General features: G+C 43.7%; 1 protein-coding gene across 1 annotated transcript in view; it reads left to right on the plus strand.

Annotated features, from left to right (window-relative positions):
- Nucleotides 1-13,302, plus strand: part of MTOR (mechanistic target of rapamycin (serine/threonine kinase)) — a 223,792-nt gene that overhangs the window by 189,086 nt on the left and 21,404 nt on the right. Inside the window, exons 39-49 of the mRNA XM_006885758.1 lie at nt 303-554; nt 1,192-1,292; nt 2,199-2,295; nt 2,503-2,601; nt 2,883-3,005; nt 3,183-3,365; nt 8,017-8,151; nt 8,361-8,535; nt 10,328-10,463; nt 11,648-11,795; nt 12,715-12,837. Of these exons, the coding sequence (XP_006885820.1) occupies nt 303-554; nt 1,192-1,292; nt 2,199-2,295; nt 2,503-2,601; nt 2,883-3,005; nt 3,183-3,365; nt 8,017-8,151; nt 8,361-8,535; nt 10,328-10,463; nt 11,648-11,795; nt 12,715-12,837 (1,572 nt within the window). The remainder of the gene's footprint in view (nt 1-302; nt 555-1,191; nt 1,293-2,198; nt 2,296-2,502; nt 2,602-2,882; nt 3,006-3,182; nt 3,366-8,016; nt 8,152-8,360; nt 8,536-10,327; nt 10,464-11,647; nt 11,796-12,714; nt 12,838-13,302) is intronic.

Raw genomic sequence — 13,302 nt, forward strand, 5'->3', positions numbered from 1 at the left:
ATACCCTGAGGCAAGGACCATGTGTTGAGCCCATTGATATGTCCACTCCCCACACTACACTTAACTTTTATAGTAAGTATTCCTGAAAATGAGTGAATCGCATTGAATTTAGTAAATCTCCATTCCTTTGTGTTTCTTTTAAATGACGTTTTACCAGTCACTGAGAAGAAAAAGCCATCGTAGACCTCTGCCTAAGTTTCAGACTTATGCTCCTCTAAGTCACCTCATGCTGCCATTGGTCACAGCCCTTTTGTCTGTCTCTGACTCTCTTCACTCTCCCCCCTCCCCCACTCCATTCCCAGGCCTGGCACGCATGGGCAGTAATGAACTTTGAAGCTGTGTTGCACTACAAACATCAGAACCAAGCCCGTGATGAGAAGAAAAAACTGCGTCATGCCAGTGGGGCCAACATCACCAACACGACCACTGCCGCCACCACAGCGGCCACTGCTGCAGCCGCGGCCACCAGCACTGAGGGCAGCAACAGTGAGAGTGAGGCTGAGAGTGCTGAGAACAGCCCTACCCCGTCGCCCCTGCAGAAGAAGGTCACAGAGGTACCCTTTGCACCCCTTTCCCCAGGAAGAACTGGTGCAGGCTCCAGGCTCTCCAAGGACCAGACTCTTTCTTAGGTTTAAAGGAGCTCTAGGCTTTACTTGAAGTCCCAGAGGAGACTGAGAAGTATTGCCTATTGCCATCTGGTGTTGCTTGAGACCATGTTTATGTACATCTATTTGTGTTTTGGGAGCCAACATAGCCCCTAAGCTGCAGAATAAGTTCCGTACGTGCCTCCCCTGTGCGTGAGCTCATCCTCTTAATGCTCTGCACCTGTGTGGGGGTGGCCATGCACATCTGCAGGCTGCCCTGCCTGCCCTCTCCCCAACTTCCTCCCCTTGGGCTATCAGTTAGTGTACTGGGGCGGCTGTCAGGCCCTAAGATCACCATGTTCAGAGCCTTAGCACCATCTCCTCCTGCCTGATGAGGTTAATTCAGGATAATAAGCGTTATGACACAATTTCCACTTATTGAGTGCTTACTATAAGCCAGGAACTGACTGAAAGGCTTTTTATATTGAACTGATTAAATCCTCATGGCCGCTCTTTAAAGTAGGCACCCGCTGTAGCACGCTCTTATTCCCATTTCATAGATGAGAATGCTGAGGCAAAAGTGTCACTAATGTGTTTGTTCCAACAGGATTTGTCCAAGACCCTGTTGATGTACACTGTCCCTGCCGTCCAGGGCTTCTTCCGTTCCATCTCTTTGTCACGCGGCAACAACCTCCAGGATACACTCAGGTATCAGAGAACGGAAAATGAAACCTGGTAGCTGTGTTAATGGCAAGACGGAGAAGTTTCACGTACACTTCCTCTTTCCCTTCCTGGCCCTGCTCAGTGTACACAATTGGGGTATGGCCATTTTTTCGAGCTGCAGTTGGAGGAGTAACAAGTGGCAGGCCTTTCCTCTGTGAGTGAAAAGTCTAAGAGGAAGAATGGAACTAGGCGTCTCCGTGTGTGGTTTATCACATGGACAATAATAGACCTGCTTCTCCAGTGCTGTAGACCTTAGGGGTTGTGCTGCCAGCCAAAAGACCACTCCACTCTTGTGGTTGGAATCTCTACCAGCAGCTCTTCAGGAGAGAGGTGAACAGTCTCCTCTGATTTGATTTACAGCCTCGGAATACCGCTGAACGTCAGCTGTCTGTTCAAATCAGTGACTATGAGTTTGAAGGATTTCTAGAATTTTTTCAGCTCTTAGAGGCAACTTTTTGAGGTCTAAATAAATGGTGCCAACCAGGCAGTCCAAATGACAACGACAACCGCCTTCCTTTTCTGAGGATTTCCAGACAGCCAAGTTGCAGGTCTTCTGTCCTGAGGGTAACCTTTTCTGTACATGCAAACATTTGTGGTATCCAAAGGTTATCTCTGGGTGTGTCTGTCAGATGTCTGGGTTTACACCAAGGTGATCCTATTACAGTATCTGGAGTGAAATACTCATTCAAATAGGATGATCTTCATGGTGTTAGGTAAGAGCACTGCCAGACATCATTCCCCCGCTCCAGTCCCAACTGGCCCGGACACTGACGTGCTTGGGAACCACCAATTCATGTCCCTGCCAAGTCTCCTCAAGAGTCTTAGGGATGATTAAAAGAAAACAATGACATGAAAATACATTTTCTGTAACTTTCTCATTTTCTCTTCCAGAGTCCTCACCTTATGGTTTGATTATGGTCACTGGCCAGATGTAAATGAAGCTTTAGTGGAAGGGGTGAAAGCAATCCAAATTGATACGTGGTTACAGGTAAGGAACCTCAGAATTCTCTCCTGTCCTCCTGGATTCATGCCTTGTTCAGGGTAGCCAAGCAACAGAGGACAGAAGGGAATGAACTCTATTCTAAAGACTAAAAGCATCTACCAGAGCAAGTTACAAGAGGCGGACTTTGCCCAGAATAAGTCACGTTATTTCTGTTATTTCGTATGCTGCATGTTGTGTCTTTGTGAATACCAGGTTATACCTCAGCTCATTGCAAGAATTGACACACCCAGACCCTTGGTGGGACGTCTCATACACCAGCTTCTCACTGACATTGGACGATACCACCCCCAGGTATGTAGGGACCTTGGGCACCTACCCACCAACCTTTTGTGTAATGTTCAGCCTTTCCTAAAGCTGCTTTGGAGACTCAAGTGCAGTGATTGGGAACCTAAATTCTGTCCTGTCCCAGAAAAATAATCTAGCCAGCCCACCTTTCTGTGGCCTGGAGGCCATTTCCTTCTCACAGTTAAACAGCCCCCCTCTAGATGTTCGTATCGTGCTCCCCCTTTCTTTTAGCATCCTCTCCCGTTTCCCCCATCTGTTTACAAATATCCGCTTTGCATTTGTTCTAGGCCCTCATTTACCCCCTGACTGTGGCTTCTAAGTCAACCACCACAGCCCGCCACAATGCAGCCAACAAGATTCTGAAGAACATGTGTGAGCACAGTAACACCCTCGTGCAGCAGGCCATGATGGTGAGTTGAGCCCAGGTGACATCCTGACTACAGTCGCCTTCCCAGAGGTCACACGTGAGAGAAGTCCTTTTTTTCTTCCTGAAAACCATGCTGGTTGCTCCCTCTGGCTGCCAGAAAGAGTACCTCCTCTTTGACGGGACGTGTATTAGTTTGCTAATCTCTTCCCCTCTGACCCAGGTGAGTGAGGAGCTCATTCGAGTGGCCATCCTCTGGCATGAGATGTGGCACGAAGGCTTAGAAGAGGCCTCACGCTTGTACTTTGGGGAAAGGAACGTGAAAGGCATGTTTGAGGTGCTGGAGCCCCTCCATGCAATGATGGAGCGGGGACCCCAGACCTTGAAGGAAACATCCTTTAATCAGGTATGGGATGAAAAACCTAGAAGACTACCCACAGCCTTTGTCAAAGGCCTTTTTTCTTTAACCTCTACTGACTTTTTGTTTGTTTGTTTTTGTTTTTTGGTTTTTGTTTTGTTTTTTTTTACTTTTTATAAAATGTGCTCCTACAGAGATCACTGGGAGCAAAAACACTAGGAGCTTAATTGCCATTAAGTTACAAGAACTCTCCTAAAAAAATTTACTTAAAAAACCCTAAGAAACTCCAGAAGTCATCCTGTCTCTCCTCAAACATTCATGGTAGTGTTGTTGTTAGGTGCCCTCGAATCCAGTACAGCTCTTAGCAGTCCTAGAACAGCTTAGCCGGTACTGTGCCATCCTCTGGCTCTGCCATGTTTGGGCCCCTTGTTACAGTGCCTGTGTAAGTTCATCTCCTTAAGGATTGTCTTCTCCTTCGCTCACCCTCTACCTTTCCCAGCATGATTTTCTTTTTCCCCTCAAAGACTGGGTCTCCTGATAACATACTCAAAGTATGTGGGTTGAAGTTTCACCATCCTTGCCTCTAAGGAGGACGCTGGTTTTGCTTCCTCTAAGACAAATTGATCCCTCGTGCCAAAGCAACTTCTAAATCCGACTTGAACTTCTGGCTAAATCCTACTTGAACTTCCACCAGTTCCCTATGTACTGTTCTAGAAGTTTTTAAATTATTTTCAACAGTATTTTGCTTGCATGTGATATTAACGATACCATTCAATAGTTTCCACATTCTGTTGGATCACCTTTCTTGGGAATGGGAACAAATATGCTGACTTCCAGATTTCCTAGCATAGACTGGTGAGCGCCTCCAGGGCTGCATTTGTTAGTAGAAACATGTCAGTCAGTATCGCATCAATTCCTGGGGCCTTATTTTTTGCCAGTGCCTTCAGAGCAGCTTTAGCTTTTTCCTTCATTATCATTAACTCTTGTCCATATAGTACTTCCTTAAATTTTTCAGTGTCAATCAGTTCTTTTTGGTACAGTGACTCTTTATATTCTCTCTATCTTCTTTTGATGCTTCCTGGGTCATTCAACATATTACCCATATTGTCTTTCAATATTGTGACTCAAGGCTTAAATTTCGTTTTCAGTTCTCTCAGAGAAAAGCAGAGTGGGTTCTTCTTCCCTTTTTATTTTCCAATTCCAGCTCTCTGCACTTCCATTATAATACTTCGCTCTGTCTTCTCAAGCTGCCCTGTGAAATATTCTGTTCCACTCTTACTTCAACATCTTTTCCCTTTGTTTTGACTTCTTGACACTCTAGTCCAATTTTCAGAGTCTCTACTGACGTACATTTTTACTTTTTCTTTCCCCTCTGCCTTTGTAATGATCTTTTGCTCTTTTCATGGGTGATATCCTTAATGTCATCGCACAACTCATCTGGTCTCCAATCATTGGTTTTCAATGCTTCAAACCTTTTCTTAAGATGATTTTTAAATTCAGGTAAAATAGACTCAAGATCATATTTTAGTTCTTCAGCCTTAGTTTAAACTTGCACATGTATAATTGATAATCAGTTCCGAAGTCTACCCTGGCCTAGTTTTGAGTGTTGATATTGAGCTTCTCCAACAATCCCTTCCACAGATATATGATTCCTATGCAGTCCATCAGGTGAGATCCATGTGTAAACACGAAGCACTTGCTGCAGAAGATCAAAGAGTGCAGCCTTCAATATAGATTTATCTCAATATCAAGAAACCATTCTTACCACTGGACTAATAGGCAACATGGATATATGGAAAAAAGATTGAAGTTGTCAGTGATTTCATCTTACGTGGATCTACAGTCAACACCTTTGGTACCAGCATTCAAGAAACCAGGAGACAGGCAAGCTCTGGTGGCCTAGTGGCAAGAAGCTACACTGCAATCCCAGAGGTGCATGGTTTGAATCCACCAGATGCTCTGCTGAAGAAGTGACAATCTCTTCCTGTACCAGTCAGATCCGATTTGACGGTACATGCATAAGAAAAAGGGGGGGAAAGATTTAATAAAAAAAAATTTTTTTAAAAAAGGAAAGAAAGAAACCAGGAGACTTATTGGAATGGGACAGGCTGCAGTTAGGGACCTCTCCAAATTATTGAGCAATGATGTCACTTTTAGGACTGAGGTGCATCTGATTCAAGCCATGGTCTTTCTGATCACTTACTATACATCTTGAGATCTGAACAGTGAATAGGGATGACAGACGAAGAATTGACGCCTTTGAGCTGTGGTGATAGAAAAGTACTGAATATCCCATGGACACCAAAGAACAAATATGTCTCGGAGAAAGTGCAGTCAGAGTGTTTCTCAGAGGCAAGGGCAATAAAGCTTCATCTCACATACTTTGGGCATGTGCTGGGAAAGATTCTTTCTTGGAGAGGGACTTCATGCTTAGAGGTTCAGCAAAAGAAAGGAAGACACTCAACCAGATGGATTGACACAGAGACTTCTGCAATGGATTCAGGTGTATCAGTAAGTGTGAGGGTGGCACAGGATAGGTCGGATCTGTTGTTCAGAAGGTTGCTGTGAGTTTTACTCTACATGATGGCACCTAACAAGAAGACAAATATATTTTTTCTTTTGACAGTACTCTTCTCCAGCAACACAATTCAAAGACATTGATTCTTCCTTGATCTTGCTTATTCATTGTGTAATTTTCGCATACATATACAAAACAATTGAAAATACCATGGCTTGGATCAGATGCACTTTAGTCTTTAAAGTGGCACCATTGCTCATTAGAACTTTGGGGAAGCCTTTGACAGCAGATTTCACCAATGCAGCACATCAGTTGATTTCTTAACTGTGGCTGCCATGGTGTTGACAGTGGATAGAAGTAAAATGAAATCATTGACAACTTCAATCTTTTCTGCATCTATCATGATGTTGTCTATCAGCCTCTTAGTGAAGATTCTTGTTTTCTGGATATTTAAATACAATCCATATTGAAGATTGTAGTCTTTGATCTTCTTCAGTAAGTGCTTCAAGTCTTCTTCACTTTCTGCAAGTTAGGTTAATCTGTGGAGCACAGATTATTTGTGAGTCTTCCTCTACCCTGATACACATTCTTCTCCATGTAGTCCAGCTTCTCAAATTACTTGCTCAATGTATGCATTGAATAGGTATGGAGAAAGAATACAACTGTGACCTTCACCTTTCCAATTTTAAACCACATAGTGTTCCCTTGTCTTATTCAGACAACTGCTTCTAGGTTTAGATACGGGTTTTGCATGGCACAATCAAATATCATGGAATCCCCATTCTTCTCAATGTTATCCACAATTTGTTGTAATCACACAGTAAAATGCCCTTGCAAAATCAGTAAGCCTCAAGAAAACATCTTTCTGTTGTTCTCCGCTTTCAGCCAAAATCCATCTGACAGAAGCAATGATATCTCTCATTCCATGGCTTTTTCTGAGCTCAGCTTGAATTTCTAGAAGTTCTTTGCCCAAGTGCCACTCCAGCCATTTTTATTAATTTTCAGCAAGAGTTTATTTGTATGTGATGCTGATATTATTATTCAATAGTTTACATATTGATCACCTTTCTTTTTTGTAATGGGAATTAATAGGGATCTCTTCCAGTGAGTTGACCAGAGCACTGTCCTCTAAATTTCTTAGCCTAGGCAGGCCTCAATTGGTATTCAGTCAATTCCATCAGTTCCTAGGGACAAAAAAAAATTTCTTTTTTGCCAGTGCCTTCAGTACAGCTTGAACTGCCTTTGTTACCACTTGTTCTTGATGTGTACCACTTCCTGAAATAGTTCAGTATCAACTAATTAGTTTTGGTACAGTATTCTTTTCATGTTCTTTGGATACTTTGTATAATTCAAGATTTTGTCCATAGAATCTTTCAGTATTTCAAGTCTTTCACATTCAAGACTTGAATTTGTTCTTCAGTTTTTTCAGCTTAATGAAGATGACCTTTAATTGATTCTGATTCATGATCACATGCATGCATAGTAGAACTACTCCGTGAGATTTTCCGACGTTAGAGCATTTCACATACACAGTTCCAGACCTTGACTTCAACGCATCTCTACATGAGCTTGAATCACCTTAACTTACCTAATAACTGTCCCCTAGCTCACTGTATCTCATTGGAACCGACTCATAGCTAACCTTCCAGTGAGTTTCTGAGGCTGTAAACAGCCCAGGAGGAGATTTCCCATCTTTCTCTCAAGTAGCTGCTAGTGAATATGAACTAGCAGAGAGTCTGGTCCTTTGGGTTAGAAGCACAACTCTCCAGGCCATCAGAGCTCCCTGTCTTACCTAATAAGGCAACTTGATGACTCCGAATGGAGCCCTGGTGGCACAGTGCTTAAGTACTCTGCTGGCGACCAAAACGTCAGCAGTTTGAACCCAGCAGCAGCATTCGTGATAAAGTATGGCAGTGTGCTTCCGTGATAGTCACAGCCTGGGAACCCTTATGGGACAGATATACTCCGTCCCATTGGGTGACACTGAGTCACAACTGGTTTAAGGATTGAGAAGCTCCAGCCTTAGAGAATGTGAAGCCTCTTTTGCTAAGAGTCCTGTCTATTCCCATAGCTTCCTGTCATCATCTGCACCTGAGAAATTTCTGCATGAGCTTGGCAGTTTTTTCCAGTAAGTTAGTGGCCACCTTGATGATGTTCAAATGTCCCCTGCTTCTCTCTCAGGCATATGGTCGTGATTTAATGGAGGCTCAAGAGTGGTGCAGGAAGTATATGAAATCGGGCAACGTCAAGGACCTCACTCAAGCCTGGGACCTCTATTATCATGTGTTCAGACGAATCTCAAAGCAGCTGCCTCAGGTAGGCTCTTCCGAGGGAACTGGTATTAGAGGCTTTTTGCTTCCCTATCTATTATCCTTCTAACACTCATTCAGAGGCATCTGTTTCCACTTTTACATACAGACTTTGGGACAAGTAATTGTTGTTTGCGCTCTGTTGAAAAATACTGGCATTTCCTTTCACTTCCTCTCAGGAGGCAGAACACTAAATTCTTTGGCAATTATTCACAGCTCACATCTTTAGAGCTACAATACGTCTCCCCAAAACTTCTCATGTGCCGGGACCTTGAATTGGCTGTGCCAGGAACATATGACCCCAACCAGCCGATCATTCGCATTCAGTCCATAGCTCCATCTTTGCAAGTCATCACATCCAAGCAGAGGCCCCGGAAGTTGACGCTCATGGGTAAGGACCATTCTGCTCTTTTGCCACCTGTTTTTGTCTCCCTCCCTAGCTGAGTCCTCCTCCTGTTCTGAAATGACTGCTTGCTCCTCCCAGCAATCTTTCAAATGCTCCATCTCCACCATGTTTACTGAGAAAGAAATATAGGACAAGTGCATTTCCCTTCATTATACATTCCCTGGGACTCTCTGTTTCTTCATGGCGTGTACTTGTTTGAGGGAAGCATGATGATAATGTACAGGAGCAGATGTGCAGGCCCATAACGGCATATAATGTGGAGAGTTGATTGTGGTAGGCAGGTGTTAGAGGGACTGAAGACGCTAACAACGAGGCATCTATATACAAACAGGGAAGGGGATGAGCTCTCCTCAAGAGCGAGCCTTTCTCTACCATCACTGTCTTTGTGGAAAATAATTGTGTGAAATTAGCAAGCTGAAGAAGACATGAATTTGATAAATTCTCATAGTGAAGTTTGTTTAACATTCACCCTGCCTGTCCAGGATGGTTCCAGTGGTCCTGTATACTCTGGTGGCCCCTTGAGGTCTCTCACTCTCTCTAGTAATGCTCTGTGGTGTTTAAGTGTATTCATTATATACAACAGTGCATCTTAACAGTGACCCACAGATACTGTCTCTCTGTAGGCTGTTACCTTCTAGTATTAAAATATATACCAATTAGGTTCTTACTGCTGTTAATGAAAGAGAGCTAATTAATGACAGAACTCTTCAGAAGTAGGAGCCAAGTTCAGAAAACACTTAGGAACATGCAACAGTGAAAAACTGTTACCTGCTCCTTACCCCACCTTCTAGGCCTAAAGGACAGTGACGAGATTCATGCTCATGGAGCCCACTGGGCACGGTCACCCTAAAAGGAGGGGCCATCAGCAGAATCTATAGCACAGACAGGGGTGTGACTCCTTCTGAACATGGACCAGACAGGTTGTTGGGGAGGACAGATCCTTTCCTTCTTCTCACCCTCTGACCTCCTGCCAGTGTCCACCATTGGCCAAGCACAGACAGAAGGGCAGACAGTGGAACTGAGGGAGAGACGTGGATGAGATGACAATATCGGTGCAGAGTTCTTGTCCTCAAAGTCACAGCCTTTCTCTATCTTTGTTTTTTAATTTGAACATTTCATTAGGAGACCATCCAAAGTAGGGTTATTCTTATCAATTCTTTCTTTATCAGTTCTTGCTGTGGAGTCAATTCCTGGCTCACAGAAACTCTCCCCAGGGTTTCTAAGTCTGTCAGTCCCAACAGAAGACCACCCATCTTGCCCCCATGGAGCAGCTGGTGGATTTGAACCACTGGAGATATATAGCCCTTTTGTAATTGATTCTAAGGAATATTGTTGCATTTTATAGAAAAAAAATCTGTTAGGTTAAGTTACAGATGATCTGTGCGGAGCCCCTTGTGGTACAATGGTTAGACTGCTCTGCAACAAACTAAAAGGTTGTTGGTTTGAACCCACTAGCCATTCTATAGAGGAGAAAGATTTGCATCCATGAAAAACCCATGGGACAATTCCACACTAGTCTACAGTTGCTTTGTTGTGTACCAGTCAGTCAGGACAGATTCATAGCTGACCCGCTAGCAGGTTTTCAGAGGCAGTAAATCACACAGGAGGAGACTGTCCATCCTTCTCCTGCAGAGCAGCTGGTAGACTTGAGCCACATGCCTTTGACTTCACCACAGCAGGATATGAAGTGTAGGATCCGTCAGATACAGTGGTGGTCTTACCACTAAAAGATCCAAGACTCTCTATCTTCACTAACCACCTTTACCATTCGTCACAGGCAGCAACGGGCATGAGTTTGTTTTCCTCCTGAAGGGTCACGAAGACCTACGGCAAGATGAGCGGGTGATGCAGCTCTTCGGCCTGGTCAACACTCTGCTGGCTAATGACCCAACCTCTCTCCGGAAGAACCTCAGGTATTCAGAGCGCTGCAAAGACAGCAATGATGTGTGAAGGCTTCTAGAGTTTTCCTGTATGTGCCCTGTGAAATCATGTACTTTTACCAAAAAGTTTGTTTGCTTGATAACTTACTTGGTAAAAGTAAGTTAGCAAACTAATTTATTTGATAAAAGTACATGATATGTGAAACATAATGTATGTAAACTTTGTAAGCAAACCAATGAAAAAGTGCATGATAAAATCTGACAAATACAAAAGTACATGATATATACTTAACAGGAAGTCATCAGTGCCTAATACAGAAAATCCTCAACAGTCTTTAGTGAACTATCTTTAGTAAATGACTTTAATAATGTCACAAGGTCCTGAATGAAGTATTTGGTGCCATTAGTATGGAGATTGTGCAGATTGGATGAGCTTAATCTCTTGTGGGACTAAACCTTTCCTATCCCTTCTCTTCTTTGCTAACACTCTAACTCGGGCACATCAATTCTTGTTCAGTCTTCCTTAGAAAGGGTTCAGCTTCTACATGCGTATGAAAGTACCCAACTTGTATTGGTGCCCCTAGGTCCTCTCCGTGATACCCTTGCTTTTTAACACCGTAAGCAGCTCTTCTGCCACATATTTTTCCAATGCAGTAAGTCATTGGAGTTCTTGACTACTGCCTCAGTGAGTGTTGCTTGTGGATCTGAGTAAAATGATATCCCCAGCAAGCTGTCACCAGGTCGCTTTTGAACCCTGCCTAACCCACATGTATCAGAGAACTGTGCTCCAGAGGCCTTGACACGGCTGCTTTCATTCTTTGAAAAAGAGCATCAGCAGGCTTTTTCCAGGGTTCCTCTGGGGGGGCTCAGACCTTTGACCTTTTGGGAGTATGCTAACCATTGTACCACCCAGGGACGGTCCTTTGCATTAGGATCGTGAGTATTAATCTGAGGGGTTATTTTATCTGCATGTTAGAAACAATTGCTTGCCTGTTCCCTGAATGCAGTTAGACAGAGTATTAGGCATGTGAAGAGCCTGCTGTGTTTCTCTGCTGTCAACACTCTGTATGATCTCTGCTTTCACAAGGCCCCCTCCTTACGCAGTAAAGACAACGAGGGTCATGAAAAGTAGGTTGCATATGTCACGACTGATCAAAAGTATGCTTCGTTTATGGCACAGAAGACAATAACCCTGTCTTTCTTCTTGTGCACACCAGCATCCAGAGGTACGCCGTCATCCCCTTATCCACCAACTCGGGCCTGATCGGTTGGGTCCCCCACTGTGACACCCTGCACGCCCTCATCCGGGACTACAGAGAGAAAAAGAAGATCCTTCTCAACATCGAGCATCGCATCATGCTGCGGGTATGTGATGAGGCTGCAAGCCCACCACGCTCCTCAGGGTCTTTAAGCCCAAACTCACCGCGGCAGCAATCCCCACGGAGCTGCTTCTCTAGTAGAGTTGTGCTGGCAACCCCGAAGCAAGCAGTTTGAATCCACCAGCTGCTCTGAGGTAGAAAGACGGGCAGTCTCCTCCTGTACAGTTTACAGCCTCCAAACCCGCCCCACCTGAAGAATCGGCTGTGGGTTGGTTCTGACTCGGTGACATTGAGTTCAGGAGGGTGTGTTATGTGTATGTCAGTCACTGGTGGATCTGTTTGCAAGAATTCACCACTGAAGAAGCTTTAATGAAGTGGACCTAAAGCAGATGAACTTCTCTAAGAAACCTAAAAGCCCAGAAATTTCTTTTTTATCATTTTATTGAAACTACACTTATATATGTACATAGGGTTTATATATGTACATAGGGTTTTGGTGTGTCAGAGGCAATGCGATTGGCACAGGATAGAGCAGGGTTTAGGGCTGTTGTACATAGGGTCGCTATGAGTCACAAACAGCTCGACAGCACATAACAACAACAAACAACAACACTTATATATATACAGAGCCCCTAATGTAAACAAAGTAGTAGGTATATGGAGAAATAATGTTAAACACATATGTAGGTAATAAAAAAGAAAATATCTTGTTGTCCAGAACGTGGACCCCTGTGTTGCTGTTCTCACACCGTGGGTGTATACTAAGGTCAAAGCCTTATATGTCTTTACCGTTAAGCTCTGGTAATTCCCGTTAACATCAATTCAGAATAATCACTATTTTGTCTTATTTCTATATTCCTTTGACTGAGTGGGGAAATTAGAACCCAGTTCTGTGTGGACCTTGTTTCTGCTGCACGTGAGCTGGCTTGTCTTAGCTGTTCTCTTACCTCCTTGCCCTCATGTAGATGGCGCCAGACTATGACCACTTGACCCTGATGCAGAAGGTGGAAGTGTTCGAGCACGCTGTCAATAACACCGCAGGGGATGACCTGGCCAAGCTGCTGTGGCTCAAGAGTCCCAGCTCCGAGGTAGGGTGCGCTTCGCTGCTCGTGCTCTCTGCTCCCCTCCCGTACCCACATGTGCCTCACGGCTTTCACATCTGTTCACGTACATGTGCTGGGACTTTATGACGATGAGCTAATGAGTACATGGAGTGTTTTAACAAAACGTAGTGAGTAGACTTAGATCCACTGCTTACAGTAGTGTTCTAGTTCTTTTTTTTTCTTTCTTATTTTTTTTATTAATTTTAATGAACGTTTCAGAGACTTACGGTTTCCAGTCATTCATTGTTGCACTTTTCTCCTTACCCACCCCTTCCCCCTATTTCTTTTTATATTAAAGATACTAAATCTTTTCCATATATGTTATAAATTGTTTATTTGGATTTTAAATTTTGTTAAAAGTATGGGTTAAAGTTAGACATTGTCAAGGTTTTAAACCTTTAAGGCTTTTGCTTTTGGCTTTATGTTTAGAAAAACATTCTATACCTTGTA

Source organism: Elephantulus edwardii, unplaced genomic scaffold, assembly GCF_000299155.1.
Source record: "Elephantulus edwardii isolate Elephantulus edwardi_28Jun2011 unplaced genomic scaffold, EleEdw1.0 scaffold00045, whole genome shotgun sequence".
In the NCBI taxonomy this organism is placed as follows: Eukaryota; Metazoa; Chordata; class Mammalia; order Macroscelidea; family Macroscelididae; genus Elephantulus; species Elephantulus edwardii.